Source organism: Hypanus sabinus, chromosome 10 (genome assembly GCF_030144855.1).
Source record: "Hypanus sabinus isolate sHypSab1 chromosome 10, sHypSab1.hap1, whole genome shotgun sequence".
Taxonomy (NCBI): Eukaryota; Metazoa; Chordata; class Chondrichthyes; order Myliobatiformes; family Dasyatidae; genus Hypanus; species Hypanus sabinus.
The window spans coordinates 136,923,439-136,946,476 of record NC_082715.1 but is presented as its reverse complement, the minus strand read 5'-3'; the positions used below and the strand labels follow the sequence as shown (position 1 = coordinate 136,946,476).

The following is a 23,038-nucleotide window of genomic DNA, read 5'->3' as shown; positions in this document are numbered from 1 at the left end:
TATTTAAGTGAACTAAGATCAGATTGTTATTCCCTCAAGTCTGGAATGTTAAGGGCAGATAAAAATGTTTAAGAAGAGATGACAGATACAAGAGTAATTCAGAACAAGTGGATGGAATCTTGAGACTAGAGCTCGTTCATTTAGCAATGTTATTAAAGATACTCTTTCCACACCTGGGCCAGTGCACTATCTCTCAAAAGTCAAAGTCAAGTTTATTGTCTTCTGCACAAGTACGTGTGGGCACAAGTACAATGGAAAACCTGCTTACCACAGCATCACAGATGCTTTGCATCAGATAAGCAGCATTCACAAGGAAAACATAAACAAAAGAGGCATAGAACAAACAGCCAGAGAATTTTTCCCAGGGTTGAAATGGCTAATACAAGGGGGCATAATTTTAAAGTGATTGGAGGGAGATATAGAAGGGGTGCCAGAGGGGAATTATTTATACAGAGAGTAGTGGGTGCATGATACGCACAGCCAGGGCTGGCAGTAGAGGCAGATACATTAGGGACATTTAAGAGACTTTTACATAGGCACATGGATGATTTAAAACAGTGGTCCCCAACCACTGGGTCGCGGACTGGTACCGGACCACAAAGCATGTGCTACCAGGCCGCGAGGAAACGATATGATTTGGCGATATGAAACGATATGAGTCAGCTGCACCTTTCCTCATTCCCTGTCTCATCCACTGTTGAACTTGAACGCACGTGAGGTTGTTACGCACACAAAGTCATTACACACATGAGGTCATCAGTCACCTGAACGCAGTGATACCCTAGCGCCAGGGATCACTGGTTGGCCTCGAGTAACTAGCCGCCTTGCACAACCTGTTCAGCACATTGAATGTTTGTGGGGTACCCAGTGCTAAAATATTCGCAGGCGACCTAATTCGGGCTCAGGGTTTCGTAAGCAGCAGAGCAGCCACCTCACTACGATCTTCTGAAAGTCATCCCTTGAGCCAAACTTTTGTTGGCCGATAGATCCTACTGACCTACAAGGGGGGGGCGGGCGCACGCTCTGTTGCACTCCTTGTTCGGTCGGTCGCTCTCTCTGGACTGCGACCACCGTGACCTCCGGCCCTTACCTTGTCCTCTCACTGGTGTGTTACAATGATCTTATATGTTCATGCGAGGAAAATATACGCTGTGTGTTTAATATCCAAACGTTACTTAAAATGTTATGATGCTGTTGACATATATGTGAGTTACAATTGACTTATCACTATATTCTGCGAGGAAAACATGTGCTGTGTGTTTAATATTAAATTCATTAGATAAACCCTTTTAGAAATGAAATCAAGTGTATTAGCCACTTATAAGTGACTTATAGTTGACTTTATCACCTATTCCAGTCGTGATTAACACTCCCACCCCCCGTCGGCCGGTCCTCAAGAATATTGTCAATATTAAGCTGGTCCATGGTGCAAAAAATTTTTAAAAAATGAATGGCAAAGTAGGAGAGAAGGATTTGATTGAAGGATCAGCACAACATTGTGGGCTGAAGGCCTGCATTTTGTTGTAATGTTCTATAAACATTAATTACACACATTTTGTTTAGCAAGAATTTTAAAGGATGTCATGGGTGCCAAGCCATTAGAAACTTTCAGAACTGAGTTTGGTAAATATTTTGTAGCTAAGGAACATAGAACAATGGCAATTTAAAGCAAACAGGGTTGAAGGTCTCCACAGCCATGGGGGAAATTCTAATTGTTTTCTGAGTGGGAAAAGATGGCAGCAATGCTTAGAGGATGGTGGGTGGGCACCCAACAATCTGTGCAGATGAAACCCTTAACGCAAAGGGTTCTGCTACCCCTCTGCATACACTAGTGGTTGAAGTAAAAAGGTAGAGAAGCAAGACCACAGCTGATGAAGCCTGGGTAACGTTCGTTATGTTTTCACACCACGTCTTGAACAGTAACTACAAAAGCAGCAAAAAATACACTGGTCCATACTGACCAGGAGTCAAAGGTTGCTTTCTCCTCTTTAAAGTATATTAACCCATTGTACTGTATATCACCCAGGACAAGCCCTCTTCTTATTGCAGCCACCAAGGAGGAGGTACAGGAACCTGAAGACACACACTCAATGTTTTAGGAACAGCTTCTTCCCCTCCACCATCAGATTTCTGAAAGGGCAATGATTCCATGTATACTAACTCACTTTTTTTTTAACTCTAATTTTGCACCACTAAATTGATTACATTGTTATATATCTTTCTGTAATTTATAGTTTTTATGTATTGCACTGTACTGCTGCTGCAAAACAACAAATTTCATGGCATATTAAATCTGGTTCTGATTCTGTGACATCATTTTGTTCCTGGAGTAATAAACCACACAGAGTCTAATATTAATTATCTTTGCTTTCTACTTCAACTTTCCATTCATGAAAAAGAATTTCAAACCGAAAATAATTTGCCAAGCTCCATGGGCTTCTGAACTGCTCTCTAGCATTCATGAAGCTGTCATTCACCAATGTTTTCTGTGCAATAGTTTTAAGACAATTGAATGGTTCCCTAGTGCATTAACATAGATTCTTGACCTCACAATCTACATTGTTGTTACCTTGTACCTTACTGTCTACCTTCTCTGTAACTGTAACACTTTATTCTGCACCCTGTTATTGCTTTCAATGCACCATGGTAATGAATTGATCTGTATGGACAAGACAAGTTTTTCTCTGCACCTCAGTACATCTAACAATAACTTTCTGATGTAGTATTTGTTCCCTGATTGATTCCATACGGAGATAATTAAGTTCAGATGATTGAAGAGGTAGCTGCATCAATTTTAGTAATAACCTATTTTCTGCCGTTCAGTGGCCGCCATAGTGATACCAGGATGTCAGTTTAGCAGGCAGCTCTAGGAGGAGAAGTGCATGTGAAAACCCAACCAGCTGAAGGAAATGCCTAAACTGAGGTAAATGTGCAGGTTTGAGGATGTCATGGTTTGGTGAAGACAGTTCACAATTAATCTGTAATCTTGTAGAATCCATAACTGTTCTTCAGCTGAACTCTAGAGTCAGTACACAAGGCCTGTATCCCACTTCAGCTAGTCATTTCAGCTTAGACCACAAGACTTAGGAGCAGAATTGGGCCATTCAGTCCACTGAGTCTCCTCCACCATTCCATCAGGGTTGATTTATTATCCCTGTCAGTCCCATTCTCCTGCCTTCTCACTGTAACCTTTGATGCCCTGACTAATCAAGAGCCTATCAGCCTCCACTTTAGATATACCCAATGGCTTGACTCCATGGCAATTAATTCCACTGATTCTGGTAAGATGGTACCATTATGGTGACCTTTTGCATGCAGATTCACCATTCTTTGGCTAAAGAATTTCCTCTTCATCTCTATTCTAAATATTTGCCCCTCTATTCTGAATCTGTACCCTCTGGTCCTACACTCACACACTAAAGGGCATAATGATAATGATGCGTTTTTACTTACTCATTTTCTGGCAACAGAAGCATTTATTACCCATCCCAGTTTGTCCTTAAGAAGGTGGTGGTGTGCAGCCACCTTGAACCACTGTTTGGGGTGGGATGGTGGGGGAAGGTTCCAGATTTAATGAGGTAACAACATTTCCTTTCCAACTTGACTGGCTGTGTGACTTGGAGGAGATCCCGAGGGTGGTGGTCTTTTCATGTATCTGCTGCCATAATTCTCCTAGTGCTGGAACGGTGGTGTGTAAGGTCAATGTCACAGTAGCCCAGGTAGGACTGTGTACAGCACTTATACAGATGGCACATCTTGCAGCTTCTGTGCCTTGTATTAGCTTCTTACTAATGGCTGAAGTGGTCTTGGAGTGTTGGGATGTTGAAGCACTCTCCATTTATTTACTTAGAGATACAGCACAGTAACAGACTGTTCTGGCCCTACAAGCCTCTGCCACCCATTTACACCCATGTGACCAATTAACCTACCAACCGGTGCCTCTTTAGAATGTGGGAGGAAACCGGAGCACCCAGAGAAAACTCGTGCAGACACAGGGTGAGCATGCAGATTCCTTACAAACTGCATGGGAATTGAACCTGGGTCGCTGGTGTTGTAATAGCGTTACGCTAACAGCTGCACTACTGTGCCATTCCAACCTCTGACCTGGTATCCACAATTGTGACTAGTAATTCGGAAGCCTTGACTAATATCTGATGACATAGTTTCAAATTCCACAGTAACAGAGATTTTCAAATCCATTAATTTGACTGGTAGTAGATTGTTTTAAATACCCCCATGTATGTCTTTTTAGAAAGATCATTTCATATCTGGTTTGGCCCATATGTGATTCTAGGCACTGTGTGACATGATTGGTTCTTAACTATGGCCTAATATGTCTTCCAATGCCATTCAGTTGTGTCAAATCATCACAGAATGCATCAAGTAAAGCCAAATACCAGATTGGAAAAGGACGTCACCAGCCTCTTTGACTCTGTAGAAGCCCTCTATATATATAAAATGATTGGACAAAAATTGGTCAGAGCTATTGCACAAACGAATTAAGCAACAATGTGACTTAGTCATGGTATCTGGATATAGCTCTTAGCGCGATGCTATTACAGCTTGGGGGGTCAGAGTTCAGAATTTAATTCTGATGTCCTCTATAATGAGTCCAAGTCCTCCCCGTGGAATGTGTCTGCTTTTTCCAGATGCTCGTATAGTCCAAAGACATACCGGGTAGGTTAATTGGTTAATGTGAATTGCCCCATGATTTGGCCAATGTTAAGTCAGTGGTGTGGCTGGAAGGACTATTCCACGTTGTATATCTTAAATAAATTCTTAAAAACTAAAATGTTTTCCAGCCCAGTTTAATTTTACAGTCTGAGGACCTCTCTGTATGTCTATTAGTGCATTGTGCTGGGTTTATTAGCTGGACAGAATAGACAACCCTACTGGAAGTGTGAGCATGGTGGCACATGGTGGGATGGGTGAAAGGCAGACTTCCACTATCGTGAATGTCAGGGCTTCAAGTCCTTTTGTATCAGATTATAGGTTGGTCATTTTATTGTGGTTTTAACTAATTATTACTTAACTTCCAATGATATCTTATATTGAAAGCCACTTGGTAGAAACAGCATGGAATTTATTCTGATTGGTAATTTCGAACTTCATTATTAAGCCTACAGATGGAGCTGAACAATGCCACAACCAACTGATCAGCTCAAATCTCTGCAATCTTTCCATTTGGGACTGGGTAATTAGAGGGAGGAGAAGATGAAAGAGGAAACTCCCTGACTTCAACTGTGACAGAAGCTAGCACATAAATAAAACTAATCCCCAGCCACCTGGCTGGTTAAGTAATTTTGGCCTTCTGTAATCCATCCTTTGCCCTAAAGTTAGCCTCAGCTAATTACATCAACTGTTTGCTCATTGTTCACCATTATCAGCTACAGGAAAGTCTTTGGGTGTTGGCTTTATGCTAACTGTGATTCTGATAACATGTTCCATGTTCTTTTAGTCATCACTAAATCATCAGTGTCACTGGAAATACCCAAATATATTCATTTTATTTATTTAGAGTTAGTGTGGAACAGGGCCGCCTTGTCCAATGAGCTGCACTGCCCAGCAACCCACCTGATTAACTCTAGCCTAATCAGAGAAGAATTACAATGAGCAATTATGAACCAGTAATTCTTTGGACTATAGGTGGAAACCGGTGCACCCAGAGGAAACCCACAAAGTTCACAGGGAGAACATATAAACTCCTTGCAGATAGTGCTGGAATTGAATACTGAACTCCGATGCCCTCACCTGTAATAGCGTTGCACTAGCCACTATGCTACTGTGGCACCCTGCATATATTCTCTTCCTGGAAAATAAAGCATTTACAATCTAGTCCGATACTATTCCATCATTTCTCTCAAATATCAACGAGTTGATAGGCAGTGTCACTTACAAGCAACACATGCAATAATCTGCTCACCAATGCACATTCTGGCCTCTGTAGAGCCACTATTAAACACCTCATTGCAGGCTTCATTTGAACTTCTTCTGAGATAGTTTAAGTTTAATTGTCATTCAACCATACATGAATACCCATACGTTCATTATGTGTTGTATGACATGGGCAATCATGGATCAAGGCAAATCTAAGTAAACAGTCACACAAAAATATAAATAGGCAAAATATAGGTTAAATAAATTTAAAAAAAAAGTTAAATGCCAGGGTCACACCAATCACAAATGATTATGATACAAAACCAACAAATAGAATGTGTGTCAGTAGGACTGGTGTAGATGGGAATTGTCTTGGGATGGACTGGTGTAGATGGGAATTGTCTTGGGATGTTCCTGTAGTTCAAAAAGCAAAAAAGCAGCTGATGCTGGAAGTCTATTTTTCTATGACTGCTCTTCCTCGGTAAAAATCCAAGGCCATCATCCTGAGTTTACTTGATGATCTTCCCTTCGTCATGACGAAAGTGTGATGTTTGCATCATGTTGTATTTATAACAGCTAAGATAATCAAAGGAGGGTCAAAATTCAGCAGGGCCCTTTAACATTCAGTGGCTAATGACAAAGACTCTCTCATGCACAAAGATTCTACTGGAGAAAAGTGACACCTGGAGGGACAGGATCAAAGTTTAGAGTAAATTTATTATCAAAGTATATAAATGTCACCATATACAACCCAGAGATTAATTTTCATGCGGGCATTTGTGGTAAATACAAAGGAATACAATAGAATCAACAGTGGACGGCACTCAACAGGACAAACAAACAACCAGTATGCAAAAGATTACAAACTGTGCAAATACAAAAATGAAAAAATAATAAATAAGTAATCAACGAATATAGAGAACGTTAGATGAAGAGTCCTTGAAAGTGAGCCTTTAGGTTGTGGGAACAGTTCAGTGTTTGGGTATGTGAAGTTATCCTTTCTGGTTCAAGATCTTGGTGGTTGTGGGGTAATAACTGTTCCTGATCCTGATAGTGTGGGTCCTGAGGCTCCTGTACCACCTTCTTCCTAATGGCAGCAGCAAGAAGAGAGCATGAACTGGATGGTGGAGGTCCCTGATAATGGGTGATAAAACATCTCTTTTTAGTGAATGTTGATGATAGAATATCTCTTACAGCAGGTCAGTGACATGGAGTTGAATCTTCAAGAGTGCAAGCTTTGCTGCAAACCATAGCTTCACTACTGAAACCAGTGTGACCTTTGTCCAGAACATAATTGTGATGGATTGAATGGTTTCTCAATAGTTCTGAATATTAGGTCTATTCATGTGTAATGTTCAATAGAGGGAGGTTTGCATTGCAGTAAGAAAGACTGGGGGGGAGAAGTTGTGAGGGAGTGAGATAGCATTGTTTGACATCAGTTCCTCACTGAGATTGGCTCTGCCATTGAGACATTCTTGCCATGCATTTATTTGCAGCTTTTAGATGTTTTTGCATTTTATTACCCTGTGCTTCCTGCATTTAATTGTTTCTGGGAAGACACTGCCTTTTTTTCCAAAGGGAGGTGATCCTTTCTAACTTGTATATCGTTGTCTTTCTAGTCCGTCCGGTTGCACCTTCTGGGGGAAGAAACCATGGAGTCGGAAGAAGAAGATTCTCTGGCAAGTGGGCATGTTGGTCGGTGCTCCGGTTGGCATTACACTGATTGCTGGCATTGCTGTTCCGGTTATGATGGTCGGTCTCCCTATCTACGTGGGACGAAAGGTAAGATGGACTTTGCATGAAATCATACACAAACCTGCAATATTACCTGCCTCTTCAGGTGGCGGGATGTAGATATGTCTTTACCAATGGACGTGTAGGGCACTCCTTCCCTCCACTAGCCTACAGGTCACCCTTCAGCAAAGTGTAGCACCTGCTTAGCCCCCTCCACACACCCCCCCCCCGCATACAATCAGGGTCATGTGAAAGTACAGGAGTACAGAGGTGGATGGTCGTATGAGCAACTGGTGTGTATCACAAGTCCTGGTTATGCAACCGCTAACATTAGGCAGACAATCTCTGAAGAGTAGTGATAATGGCTGGGGTCACCCATCTTGAAGAAGGCCATGGCAAACCACTTCTGTGGAAAAAACTGCCAAGAACAATCATTGTCGTGCAAAAAACATGATCGCCTACTACGTGGCACGTGACAAACAAACCTTCCTTTTGCTTTAGTAGAGTCTTGTTAAAGCAATATGCACTTCAGACCATCATGCATAAGTATGCAATTAGGCCATTCAGCCCGTCGAGTTTCCTCCACCACTCCGTCATGACTGATTTAATATCCGTCTCAACCCCATTCTCCTCTCTTCTCCACGTAACTTTGGATGTTATGGATACTAATCAAGAACCTATCAACCTTCACTTTAAATATGCCTAACCACTAACTTCACAGCCGTCTGTGGCAATTAATTCTGCAGATTCACGACCCTTTGACTAAATAAATTACTTCGCATTTCAATCAACTATAAATAGAAAATAGATTTTCACAATATAGAAATTGTTACAGTCCGTTCCCTCCCCTCACTGTGAATTATTTTGGCTGTTTAATTCTCCATTTTCCTACCACACCTCAGCCACCAGATGTTTTGTCGTTTTCTCCTCCAAGTAGCATTTCAGCAGGGAGACGTTAAAATATTCACAGCAGCTGAGACAGACCGAGTTAGAAGCAAAGTTAATAATTGGTTTCCTATTGATGTATTTCTCTCATTTTCGACTGTAATCATTGCAGTTTGAGAAGTTCTCTGTATTTCAACATGAAGTAGTTTGTTCTGAAACAGCACTGTTCCACATGTGCTCAATAAACATGATTGCAGTTTTTGCTAGAATGACTCTAGTCTATGTGTTATACTGTAGGTGTATTTTTCTGGTTGCATTTATCAAGCAAGAATGTTACTTAGAATGCTTAGAATGTACTAAGTCTGTAGTGCTTTGCTTAAAGCCAATATGAAATGATCGATTTTTAAGATTTGTTTAAAATTAAGTTACTAATGTAAACTAATTATTGAACTGCATTGGGCCAATTACGAAAATGTGGTAAGTGCACATGTGGCTGATTGATTGCGCAGTGAATTAATTGGGCCTCCTGTGTGCAGAAGGCTCTCTTTTCGTGCGGGCTTTAGAGTGCGGTTATTTTACGTCTCGGCAGGCCCAGTTTCTTACTCCCGCGCTGTAAGTTGCCATACAACGTACGGTGGTTAATGTGACTCAGTAAAAATGTTTAGTTCTACTGTTCCATTGTTATTCTTGCTCCACACGCACCTAACAATTACGTTTACCCTTCTTTACAGATCTACAGTCGTTGTGAAAGTAATAAGATCTCAAATCATAGACGAAGACTTGCTGTGGCTGGAGGAGTTGTTTTGTCCATCATCGTGTCTCCTGTGTTAGCTGCCGTGACAGTTGGTAAGTTAACATTGACCAATAGCATCAAGTTGAATTATTTATTAGCAGCTTTCACACCCTAAGTGTTGCCCTTTTAAGTGAGGAAGAATATTTGCGATCCCTATATGATTTTTGATGCATAAGAATGAAATTTTCCCAGTTTACTTTACATCTAGCTAAAGATTAAGCAAAGGCCACAAGATTTTGCTTAAAAAATGTCCTTAAATAAGGGTACCATGGTAGTATAGCGGATAGTGTGATGCCATTACAGCTCGGAGTGCTGGAGTTTGGAGTTCAATTCTGATGTCCTCTGTAAGAAATTTTCTGCATTCTTCCCATGTGTGCATGGGTTTCCTCCAGGTGCTCTAGTTTCCGTCCACAGTCCAAAAACATACTAGTTAGTTGGCTAATTGGCCATTGTAAATTGTGCTTTGATTAGGCTGGGGTTAAATAGATGGTTTGCTGGGTGGTGCAGCTCACTGGATCAGAGGGGCCTGTTCTACACTGAATAAATTAAAAAAATGCTTGCCTCTGTGTAAATATCACTGTGATTTGGTAATAGTGGTTAATGTAATTTTCTAAAGAATATTTGAATTCTTTTATTTGCTTTTTAAGGTATTGGCGTACCTATAATGCTGGCATATGTTTATGGAGTTGTCCCAGTTTCGCTCTGTCGGAGTGATTGGTGTGGAGTTACAACTGGAAATGGAAAAGGTGTAAAGATTGAAATAGATGAAGATGCTGCCTCTGGTAAATATCTTTTTCTTAAGCTCTTCACCCCTATTGGGCCATAGGGCACCAACAGCAGCTGTCCTGGGCCAGTCTTTCAAGTTGTCCCCAGGTTTAGTCCATTAAAGAGCCTTTCTCTGCTAGGGATGAGGTCTTTGGAGCTTCTGTTGGCATTTCTGTAGCACTTCTGGTAAATATAACTAATATTTAATCAAGAATTAAAAGCTGTCTAGTTCAGTTTATTCTATATGTTCCAAATATTAGCTTCCTAATTGTTTATAAACATTGTCAAGTGTCAAAGATGGTGCAGAACTCTAAAGAGCAAGAGGAATCCATCTAGCCTATAGCTATTGCCACTCGTAACTTCTGCATTGTCCTTCTGTCAAATTACTCCATGCAATGACTAAAACGGCAGTCGATCGAGGATGCCAAAGGAAAGCAGTATCCATCATAAAGAATAGCCACCATCTTGGCCATGCTTTCTTCTTACTACTGCCAATGGGATGGGAGGTACAGGGACCTTGGATCCCACACAGGCAGGTACAGGGACCTTAGATCCCACACTGGCAGGTTCTGGGACCTTAGATCCCACACTGGCAGGTACAGGGACTTTAGATCCCACACTGGCAGGTACAGGGACTTTGGATCCCACACTGGCAGATACAGGGACCTTAGATCCCACACTGGCAGGTTCTGGGACCTTAGATCCCACACTGGCAGGTTCAGGTACCTTGGATCCCACACAGGCAGGTACAGGGACTTTAGATCCCAAACTGGCAGGTTCAGGGACCTTAGATCCCACACTGGCAGGTTCAGGTACCTTAGATCCCACACTGGCAGGTACAGGGACTTTAGATCCCACACTGGCAGGTTCAGGTACCTTAGATCCCACACTGGCAGGTACAGGGACTTTAGATCCCACACTGGCAGGTACAAGGACCTTGGATCCCACACTGGCAGGTTCAGGTACCTTAGATCCCACACTGGCAGGTACAGGGACTTTAGATCCCACACTGGCAGATACAAGGACCTTGGATCCCACACTGGCAGGTTCAGGTACCTTGGATCCCACACTGGCAGGTTCAGGTACCTTGGATCCCACACTGGCAGGTTCAGGAACCTTGGATCCCACACTGGCAGGTTCAGGAACCTTGGATCCCACACTTGCAGGTTCAGGTACCTTGGATCCCACACTGGCAGGTTCTGGGACCTTGGATCCCACACTGGCAGGTTCAGGAACCTTGGATCCCACACTGGCAGGTTCAGGTACCTTGGATCCCACACTGGCAGGTTCAGGAACCTTGGATCCCACACTGGCAGGTTCAGGGACCTTGGATCCCACACTGGCAGATACAGGGACCTTGGATCCCACACTGGCAGATACAGGGACCTTGGATCCCACACTGGCAGGTTCAGGAACCTTGGATCCCACACTGGCAGGTTCAGGAACCTTGGATCCCACACTGGCAGGTTCAGGGACCTTAGATCCCACACTGGCAGGTTCAGGGACCTTGGATCCCACACTGGCAGGTTCAGGGACCTTAGATCCCACACTGGCAGGTTCAGGGACCTTGGATCCCACACTGGCAGGTTCAGGGACCTTGGATCCCACACTGGCAGGTTCAGGGACCTTGGATCCCACACTGGCAGGTTCAGGGACCTTGGATCCCACACTGGCAGGTTCGGGGACCTTGGATCCCACACTGGCAGGTTCGGGGACCTTAGATCCCACACTGGCAGGTTCAGGGACCTTGGATCCCACACTGGCAGGTTCAGGGACCTTAGATCCCACACTGGCAGGTTCAGGAACAGTTATTGCTCCTTAGGCTTACCATCAGGCTCCTGAACCAGCGTGGATAACTTCACTCACTTCAACTCTGAACTGATTCCGTAACCTATGAACTCACTTTCAAGACTTTATTAGTATTAGTTATCTTTCTATCCATCTCTTTATGCAGTTTCTCTTCTTTTGAACTTTGGTTGCTTATCAGTCTTTGTTTATATATAGTTTTTCAATTGTATTTCTTTATTTTCCTGTGAATGCCTATAAGAAAATGAAGCTCAGGGTAGTATATAGACATATTTTAAATAACAAATTTACTTTGAACCTAGATGTAGATCATGCAGATGGGTCACTTTAGTCCACACTGCATGCACAATGCAAAGAAAATCGAGCACCTTCTGAGTGCAACAAAGTCATTTACTTTGACTCAGATGAGCCTATCATCTGACATGTCCTCCTTTAAAGCATCTAATTCTCTCTGGAGTGCATTTGTATTTTGGTTATCTTTGCAGAAGAAGAAGTCAATGATCCTGACTTTGCTCAGAGAGTCAGAGAGCCATACCACACAGTAACAGGCACCTTGGCCCATCTAGACCATGCCAAACTATTAATCTGCCTAGTCCCATCGACGCACCCAGACCACAGCCCCATACCCCCCCCCCCATCCACGTACTTATTCAAACCTCTCTCGTGTTGATATCAATCCCGCATCTACCACTTCCATTGGCAGCTTGCTGCACACTCTCACCACCCTCTGAGTGAATAAGTTCCCTGTCATGTTCGCCTTAAACATTTCACTTTTCACCCTTAACCCATGACCTCAAGACCTAGTCTCACCCAGCCTTGGTGGAAAAAGCCTGCTTGTATTTACCCTAATTTACCTGAATAATAAATCAGGCTCATTGGGTCCTATGCCACAAAAAACAGGACATTAGAAAAATTCAGCCTGTCAAGCAGTATCTAGAGGCAAAATGTGAGGACTAAGGGGGAGGATTGTCAGTGTACTGAATTATGCAAGGGGGTTTTAGGGTATTGAGTACAGGAGTTGGGATGTTATGTTGAAGTTGTTGATGCGGCCTAATTTGGGGTATTGTGTCCGGGTTTGGTCACCTGCCTACAGGAAAGATGTCAATAAAATTGGAAAAAGTACAGAGAAAATTTACAAGGATGTTGCCAGGACTAGAGGACTTGAATAGGTTAGGACTTTATTCCCTAGAGTGTAGAAGTAAGAGGGAGATTTGTGAAATGTTTAAGGGGCATGAGGGGGAACTTCTTCACTCTGAGGATGATAAGAATGTGGAACAGACTGGTAGATACAGACTTGATTTCAAAATTTAAGAGAAATTTGGATAGGTACGTGGATGGGGCGTGGACGCTACGATCCAGCTGCAGGTCAATGAGATTAAGCAGCATGGACTAGTTGGGCTACAGGGTCTGTTTCAGTGCTGAGGTGTTCTATGACTCTGTGATTGGAGGTGTGAGGTGATGAGCAGAGGGGAAGGTGGGGAGCATATGGGAGGGGTGAACAAAGAGAGCAGAAACAGGTGAACAAGTGTGCGTGTGCTTGGGAAAATGTAATCTGGTTTTACCATCACCTACCTGCCTCTGTCCCAACCCACCTTTGTACTTCTGTACACTGGCAATCTTTTGTCTTCCCTCTTCAGCTGATGCTGGGTCTAGGCCCAAAATCCCATCATACTCTTTTTACTTCAAAAGTTGTTTGATCCACTGAGTTCTTCCAGCATCTCTTTTGTCTTCAAAAGATCATGGTCCTTCTGACTTATTTTTAAAACTTCAACACTGTGATACTTTAGGTGGAAAGTTTCTTGCAAGGTAAAATTGCAAAGTCAGGCAAATCTTTCAAACCTTTTGCTTCCCTGATTTCTCTCCTTGATGAGGAATACAGTTTTCAGATTTTTTTAAATATATTTTTTATTTTTTTCTACAAACAACAAAAAAAGATACAGCACATTCACAAAAACCACAACCATAACAAAATCAAATTAAATATTGAGCAGCATAAGGGAGAAAAATATAAAGGCAAAAGTAAACATACATAGCAGAGATGCACCACACCAAAAAAAACCTCAGTCCTCACCCTGTAAGAAAGTCCAATACAGGGCCCCATATCCTTTCAAAGATGTCCCCTCTGTCCTCATTACATAGTCTCAATCTCTCCAAATGTAAAGTATTTGCCCGTTCTCTCAGCCACAGATCGTACGTAGGCACAGAGTCCATTTTCCACATTTGCAGGATTAACTTCTTAGCAACCACCATTCCAAACAATACAGCCATTTTTTTCATACTTATTGGCTAAAGATAGGGAGGTTGTTGCTATGAGGATGGCTATGAGTGGGTCTGGTTCCCACTGCTTCCCATAAGCCTTAGAGAAACAGTGAAAAATACTTTTCCAGTGTGCATAAAGCTTACAACATGACCAGAATGAAAGTGACAAGTTACTGTTCTCAGATTTACATCTGTTACAAACTGGTGAAACATCAGGATAGAAGCTGTGCAACTTTTCTTTGGAATAATGGAGTCTATGTTTTGTTTTAACCTGTATGAGTCTGTGTCTGACATTGACCGAACAATCATGTATACTCTTTAAACACTCATTCCAGACCTCCTCTGTCAGTACTATACCCAATTCATCCACCCATGCCTGTTTAAGACCTGCAGTATTCAGCCGAGCTCCATTATGTAGGATCTGATAAAAATAGGATATGGCACTACGAGTAATCGGATCAAATTTATTGCCTCCAGCGACTCATGTTTGTGTAAAACTTCAAAATTAAGTATATATTTCCTAACATAATCTCGAATTTGTAAATATCTAAAAAAAAACTAGATGCAGGGATATTGTAAACTGCTTGTAACTGTGCAAATGAGGCAAAGTTTCAAATAATTTTTAAGCCATGTGAAGAATAATGCTTTTCTTTCCCCAACCTCGGCTCCTGGTAGAATTTTTGAAGTACCTCCACTGTGAGCACCATCCCTGTTCATTGCTTTTCATAGCCTGTCAATTTCTTTACAGTTTTTTCGAAGGCAAAAACACTGCCCTATTAGTCAAAATCCAGTCAAGATTGTTTAATGTCATTTGCAGTACACAAGTGTAAAGGAGAACAAAATAATTGTTACTCTGGATTGACACATATACGTAGACTGATTGTATGTCCATAAATTGACACTAGGTACAGGAGTGTCTGTACATAAAGTGACAGATAGGAAACAAGAAAGTAGTGGTGTATTGGGATTGGATTCATACGAAAAAATTGCGTGGTACAAGAATAGACTCTTTATCTTCAGAAGAACTTCACTTTTTCTTTCTCTGTTTTTTGCCTTTTGCTTCTTGCTTCATATTAATTTTTCTTTGCATAATTTGCACTTGACACAACAGCTTCTTCATCCAGGACCTTTCTCAATTGCTTCTGAAGGAGATTATTTTGTCTTCTAACTGAAGCAACTGGAAAGCTTATCTGGGCAGACGCTGATATACCAAACACAGATGGTTTGCTTCAACTTGTTATTGTCTGTGGGCAAATGTAATCAGACAGAAGAAAATGAACTTGTTAAACACTGTCATGTCAGGTGGAAATCCTGAGTATCAAAACTTGTTTGATCTTCAAGTTCAGTTTATTGTCATTCAACCATACACATATATACCACCAAACAATGTTCCCTCAAATGTGTGCGCACGCACATCTTTTGCTACTAGTGCCCAAAGGAATTTAAACTGCGCACAAAAGGTCGTCACCTCATTGACATGTTAAACATATTTCTCATTGGCATGTTAAACATATTTCTTTTCCAGTTTCTGATGTGGATGGTGTTAATAATGTAGAATTTGCGATGATTTGTCTGCAGATTTTAGAACTGGCTTATTTATTCTGTTTTTTATTGAAGTAATTATTGATTCACTATGTCAAATTCCAAAGAAGCAAAGGGCGTGAAGCATAAAAGAACAGCTTGTTTAATTAAAGCGGAATGGTTTAATGAAACGGTAGAAACTGCTACAGCGAAAGTTCATGGGGTCAGCGACATGCAGCTACGAGAAATACTTACATTCAACACAAAAACTGGTGTTAGCTGCCTGTCTTGTTGCTATGCAAAAGTTACGGAAGAATTTGCAAGTGGGAAGAAGTGGAGTGATATTTGGAAATTTGACTTGTTAAAGCACCATTTAGCAAGCAAATCACATATGGACGGTGTGCAAAAGGTCCAGTGAGAAATCCTTCATCACTCGCTATAGGCCTGCTAGGTATGGTTTGTGAGAGTGCAGATGAATGAGAGCGAAAACAATCAAACCCAGGGGAGATCAAAGTTCTTATCGACAGCTGTTAAAATGAATACCTCCATATATAAAATTCAGTATGCACATGGTGTTGTCACTGGGCAGAAAATTGCACAGCTCAAGATTTTTCCGCACGCTGGTCATTACAAATTAGAAGGAACATTGTTGCCAAACGAAACTCAGGTTGGAGGAGCAATACTTTATTTTCGTCTGGGTAGCCTCCAATCTGATGGCATAAACATAGATTTGTCGAACTTCCGGTAAATGCCCCCCCCCCCCCCCCCTTCACCATTCCCTATTCTTGTTTCCCTCTCTCCTTACCTGCCCATCACCTCCCTCTGGTGCTCCTCCCCTTCCCTTTCTTCCATGGTCCTCTACCCTCTCCTCCAGCCCTTTATCTCTTTCCCCAGTGAACCTCCCAACTCTTTACTTCACCCCGCCCCTGTCAGTTTCAGCTATCACCTACCACCTTGTAGTTCTTCCTCCCCTCCCTCCACTTTCTTACTCTGACCTCATCTTTGTTCCAGTCCTGATGAAAGGCCTAGGCTGGAAACATCAATTGTTTACTCTTTTCCATAGATACTTCCTGATCTGCTGAGATCCTCCAGCATTTTATGTGTGTTGCTTAGGATTTCGAGCATCTGCAGATTTTCTTTGGACCTTGGCACAACACAGTATACATACTTATGCATATAATACATGAAATAATATTACAAGAAATCAATTAACAAATAATCTTTTGGAGCAGGAAGCACCAAAGAGGCATTCTGTAATGATCAATAAACCAATTGTTTAAGATAAAATTACCTTGCCCAGTTTCTCAGGGTTGGTGTGTCTGCCCCGGCACTCCTTCTCTGTCACCTGCCCCACACCCCTTCCGCGGTGCTCCACCTACACTGTTTCCAACATTTTTGCTCCTGTTAGATTTACAAGCTCGCTATCTACTCCTCATTGACAAATATGTATCTCAGATGGTTGGAAAGGAGGTCCCGTTGATTTCCCCACAATCCTTTCAGGCAGATGCTTTGTAATTCCCGTACCAGATGGTGTTGCAGGTAGGCAGGGCACTCTCAATGGTGCTCCTGTGGACATCCCTCCAGATCAATTTACACCATCATTACTTTGCAAGATTAATTATTCTCAACATGGTGTTGATAATTTTTTTTGGCTTTACCAAACATCAGCCTTTATTTTTATTTAGTTTAGGATTTTTTCAGTACCGTGGTAATTGTCAATCTTGTGGCCGTTGTAACACTTATTCCTATTAAGGATATAGGTCTCAGCATTGGGAGGAGGGTTTGTGTAGTTAGCAGAATGATTTATTCACATTGTTTGGAACAATTTCAACATTAGTGCCAATGACCATTGTGTTGAAGTTCAAGTTTATTTGTCATTCAACCGTATGCAGCTAAACGAAACAATCCTCGGGCCAAGGTGCAAAACACAGTAACAACAGTCATACATAGCACAAGGCACAAATAATTACAATAGTGGAAAGGCACAGAGTTAGAAAAAAGAATGATAATATAAATAAAATAATAATATAGCCCAATTCCCTGAGTGTCATGGTGTGTAGCTTAATAGTGCTTGGGTGTTGTCTTGGGGCCATGCTTCTGCAAGAAGAAGCATGCAGCAGTTCCTCATCTCGCGTAAGTACAGCTGTAGACGAATGCAATCCAGTTTGTCTTCCACAGAGCCAACACTGGAGAGCAGCTCCCGGCCCAGCATGGGATCCAGCGGCGTATTGCCAGCTCCAACAGACACGGCGAGTGACCCCGAGGTACGAGGGTGTGGTCCGCACAACAACTGAGGCCATGAGGCTATCCGGCCGTCATTCTCACCAAGAACCAGTGAATCAGACTAGTAGTATTCTTGCAGTATGGAATGCCCTATGGTAGTTTATTTTCATCTCATATTGTTTCCCACCTCCACATTTCTCAGTTAACTTTTACGTGAAAGTTGCTGTAGAACGTTAGAATTTGCAAGGGATGCTTAATTCCGTTACATCCCCACCCTGTCATTTCTGAGAAGCATGTTGACAAATGACCATTGCTGAGATCAGAAGTCATTCTGCAATCTTGTGAGAAAGGCCATCAGATCTTCTTGGTCTCTGGGTAGATATGGTGACATATGGTGATATACAGTACCTACTTAGATTTAGTTTGAATTTTGGTCTAATGTTTTAGGTTAAACTTGTTTGATTTAAGTGGACTGTAGAGGTTCTTTCTTACTGAAGCACAATTTTATAACTTGCACACATTTCTATTTCTAGCATCTTCTCCAAAGTTGAGATTGGAATGTACCCATGGTGTAAGTCAGTTCTGTCTTGTATAATTTTATTTCTGTCCATTCAAATTTGACTTTTAACTCACCTGTACGAATAGTATTTATTTGTACTTAGCTCCTCTGTATGAGCATTGACAAGAGACCATAAGGCAGAGGAGCAGAAATAGGCCATTCAGCCATTGTGACTGCTCCACCATTCCCTCACGGCTGATTTATTATCCCTCTGAACCTCGTTCTCCTGCTTTCTCCCCGTAATCTTTGTCTAGGCAAGAACCCATCAAACTCCGCTTTAATTATACTCAATGACTTGGCCTCCACAGCTGTCTGTGGCAATAAATTCCACAGATTAATCACCCTTTGGCTAAAGAAATTCCTCATCTTTGTTCTAGCGAACACTAAGTCCATTATTGTTTGTAGAGCAGAGTTTCTATAATTTCTTTTAATTGATCCTGTACATTTTCACTGTTGGCATTAAATGGAATGGTAAAACAGATTGAAGTTGTTAAATTTACATTTAAAGGATGAAATTATTACAAAGTTCTTTATTTCAAAGGCTGCAGCTTCTTTAAAACAATAATACACCTTCTGTGTTCCTATGGTATTAAGTATTGATTCTTTGTGTTTTTGGCAGTTAATGAGCCGCGGCCAAGGTTACATAACCACAGTATCAGTGGTAGCAGCGTACAAGAGGTAACCAGTGGCCTGAGTGCAAGTGGAAGCAATCTGGACAGGGCAGGAGTGAAACTGGAGAATGACCAATCTGGAAGCACAGTAGCATTAGCAGGAAGCATGCTCAGCGCTGAGCAGGATTCTTCAAACAGGTATAGTAAAGTAACTTGAAACGTCCTCATGTAGAGTCGCAGAGCACCACAGCACAGGCCCTTCAGCCCATCTAGTCAATACTGAACTCTTATTCTGCCTAGTCCCGTCCACCCATGTCCAGAGCACCATTAAATGCCCCCATCACCCAGGACATGCCCTCTTCGCATTGCCACCATCAGAGAGGAGATACAGGAGCCTGAAGACACACACACAGTGTTTCAGGAACAGCTTCTTTCCCTCTGCCATCAGATTTCTGAATGAACACTGAATCTATGTACAATACCTCATTATTTTGCTCTCTTTTTGTACTTATTTAATTTTTTTAATATTCCTTATTGTAATTTATAGTTTTTTTTCTTATTGTGATGCACTGCTGCACAAAGCAACATCTTTCACAAGTACTTGTATCCCAGAGATATTAAACCTGATTCTGGCCATAGTCATACCATTCCCATCCATGCACTTATCCAAACTTCTCTCAATCATTGCAATCAAACCCACATCCACCACTTCCTCTGGCAGCTCGTTCCACCTTCTCACCATCCTCTGATGGATGAGGTTCCCCTTAAACATGTCACCTTTCACCTTTAACCCATAACCTCTAGTTCTCGTCTCACTGAACCCTAGTGGAAAAAGCCTGCTTGCATTTACCCTATCTGTACTACTGGTAAGGGATATTTGGGGGTAATTTACACAAGTCAGTTATTAAGCCTCTGCTGAGCATGGAATTACGTGCAACATTAACTGTGTTACTTTTATTAATAAATCAGCTTGTCAGCTGTGAGATTGTTTGGTTAACATTAAAGCAGAACCCTGCTAAATCTAAGGACCAAAATGGCTAGAAGCCATGAATGGGCCAGCTGCCTCACCAGTCATAATGAAGTCAGTTGATTATTTCCCCTTTCGCTTCTGTACTTTTACTTCTTCCCTCCCCCTCCACTGATAACATTAAGTAACTGCTTCTGTCAGAATATTGATCAAAAATGGGAACGCTTTGAATATAATACTGTATTACAAAATTCTCTAATACTGCCAAGACTGCACTTGTGTGTAAAAAGAGGCCAAAGGTTGGCTTTATTTATCACATGTACTTCAAAAGGTAAAGTGAAAGGTGTTTGTGTCGAATCAAATCAGCAAAGGTGTGCGGGGGCAGCCTGCAAGTGTCGCCATGCTTCCTGCACCAACATAACGTGCCCACAAATCCCTAACCCTTACCCGTACATCTTTGGAATGTGGGAGGAAACCAGAGCGCCTGGAGTAAACCCTCACAGTTGTGGAGAAAACAGACAAACTCCTTTCAGACAGCAGCGGTAATTGAACCCTGTATTGTATTTTGGAAATAGAACAGGCCAGCAATGTCCGAAAAGAGAGACAATAGACAATAGTTGCAGAAGTAGACCATTCGGCCCTTCGAGTCTGCACCACCATTTTGAGATCATGGCTGATCATCTACTATCAATACCCGGTTCCTGCCTTGTCCCCATATCCCTTGATTCCCCTATCCATAATATACCTATCTAGCTCCTTCTTGAAAGCATCCAGAGAATTGGGCTCCACTACCTTCCGAGGCAGTGCATTCCAGACCCCCACAACTCTCTGGGAGAAGTTTTTCCTTAACTGTCCTAAATGACCTACCCCTTATTCTCAAACCATGCCTTCTGGTACTGAACTCTCCCAGTATCTGGAAACATATTTCCTGCCTCTATCTTGTCCAATCCCTTAATAATCTTATATGTTTCAATCAGATCCCTTCTCAATCTCCTTAATTCCAGCATGTACAAGCCCAGTCTCTCTAACTTCTCTGCGTAAGACAGTCCAGACATCCCAGGAATTAACCTCGTGAATCTCTTCTCTGCCAATGTTTTGCCAGTTGCACTGCACTGTATTATGAAGATAGCATCAAGGAGCCAGGGCTGAGTTTGTCAATGGGAATAGAGGAGAAAACCCTCCACTGTTTGGAAATGTACCTAACTTAAAGGTGGCTGGAGGTTAATCATCTGCAGGAGATCCTCAGACCAACCACATTCAGCTACTTCATCAGTGATCTTTCTTAAGTCGTAAGGTCAGATGTTCACTGGTAGCTGCACATCATTCAGCACCATTCACAACCCAGATAGTGAAGCCAGCCCATGTCCAAATGCAGCAAGACTCGGACAGACACGACCTGGATACCTATAAGCCTGGTCAGGAGCCGCGACGTTCAACATCATTCACAACTCTGGTAATGAGGCAGCCCACATCCAAATGCAACAGGACCGGACAGTTTTCAGGACTGGGCTGATAGGTGGTAAGTAATATTCACGCCACACGAGTGCCAGGCAACGTTGGTACTCAGCAAGAAGTCGTCCAGTTATCACACTGTGACCTTCAATGGCATCACCATCACTGAATTCCTCCCCTGCCCCACCATTATCAACATCCTGGTGGTTACCACAGTGCGGAAACTGAACATCACTGGCCATATAAACAATCTGATTACAAGGACCAGTCAGACACTAGGAACCCACAATGAAACGCTCATCTCCTAACTCCCCAAAGTCTGTCCACCACCTATGCAGCCTCAGCAATACTTCAGCACCATACAGAACACTCACTCCACCAATGCACAGTAACAGCAGTGTGCACTGTAGCAGCTCGTCAAGAGCAGTACTCAAAATGCTAGAGGAACTCAGCAGGTCAGGCAGCATCTGTGGAGAGAATTATCCAGTCAACATTTTGGATCGAGACCCTTCATCGGGACTGATGAAGAGTCTTGGCTCGAAACGTCAACTGTTTATTCTGCTCCATAGATGCTGCCTGACCTGATGAGTTCCTCCAGCATTTTCTGTGTCACTGGATTTCCAGCATCTGCAGAATGTGTTTACGGTTAGCAACTCACCAAGACTCCATAGACAGCACCTTCCAAACTGGATAAAAGGGCAGGCAGCAAAAAGATAGGAACACCACCAACTGTAAGTTGTTCTCCAAGCCACACACCTTCCTAACTTGGAAATACTTCGCTGTTTCTTCACGGTTCTCAAACTCTCTCCCTAACAACATTGTAGGTGTGTCCACACCTCAAGGCCCAATGCAGTTCACAAAGACAGCTCACCAATCTTCCCTTCGAATTTGTGGACTTAAGTTAATGGACACCACGGTACTGTTCAGTGCATCACTTTACAACACCAGGAATTGGAGTTCAGTCCCTGCTGCCTGGAAGGAGTTCCTCTATTCTACCTGTGACCGTGTGGGTTTCCTCCCACAGTCCAAAGATGTACACATTAGGGTGAGTGAGTTGTGGCATTCTGTGTCGATGCAGCACTTGCAGACTGCCCAGTGCACATCTTCAGACTGTGTTGGTCGTTAATGCGAGTGATGCATTACACTGTTACATTTCCATGTACATGTGACAAATAAAGCTAATCTTTATCTTCATTTCATAACCATCCAATGCATTAAGATTTCGGTGATCTATTCTAAATACTGCGTCTGTTCTAGGGAAGGAAAAAACATCGAGGTCCATGTGGATATCGAGACAGAGCCTGGTGGGGCAAAAGACCACAGTAGCAGTAGCTACTTGTCTGTTCACAGCTTGTCCATGGAATCACCACACTGTTCTCGAGAACTGTTATGCAGCACTAGCCCAAACACCGAAAGGATTTCCGTTCAAACTTGTGTATGAAAGCCTTTAAACACTAGCGCTTTTCAGGTACGGTAATTTTTCTCTCAGTAATGAAAGTTTAAAATAAAAGCATTTTTTGATTGCCGTGTTTTTAAGCTGTAATGTACCAGTGGTAGATTCAAGATTGTTTAATGCCATTTACAAT

At 42.3% G+C, this 23,038-nt stretch overlaps 1 protein-coding gene and 1 long non-coding RNA gene across 6 annotated transcripts in view; one reads left to right on the top strand and one right to left on the bottom strand.

The window, feature by feature from the left end:
• The window catches only part of LOC132401172 (uncharacterized), a 99,460-nt gene that overhangs the window by 39,606 nt on the left and 36,816 nt on the right, over positions 1 to 23,038 (bottom strand). The gene's annotated exons all lie outside the window — the stretch shown is intronic.
• Positions 1 to 23,038, top strand: part of si:ch211-278j3.3 (E3 ubiquitin-protein ligase RNF19A) — an 85,507-nt gene that overhangs the window by 60,190 nt on the left and 2,279 nt on the right. For 2 of the 5 annotated variants that reach the window (XM_059983093.1, XM_059983094.1), the window contains exons 5-9: positions 7,497 to 7,659; positions 9,228 to 9,342; positions 9,937 to 10,071; positions 19,042 to 19,231; positions 22,710 to 22,920. In XM_059983093.1, coding sequence (XP_059839076.1) covers positions 7,497 to 7,659; positions 9,228 to 9,342; positions 9,937 to 10,071; positions 19,042 to 19,231; positions 22,710 to 22,893 — 787 coding nt within the window. In that variant the 3' untranslated portion in view covers positions 22,894 to 22,920. Of the gene's footprint in view, positions 1 to 7,496; positions 7,660 to 9,227; positions 9,343 to 9,936; positions 10,072 to 17,818; positions 17,905 to 18,396; positions 18,435 to 19,041; positions 19,232 to 22,709; positions 22,921 to 23,038 lie in introns of those variants that run through there. The other 3 variants (XM_059983097.1, XM_059983095.1, XM_059983096.1) reach the window with 3 other exon arrangements.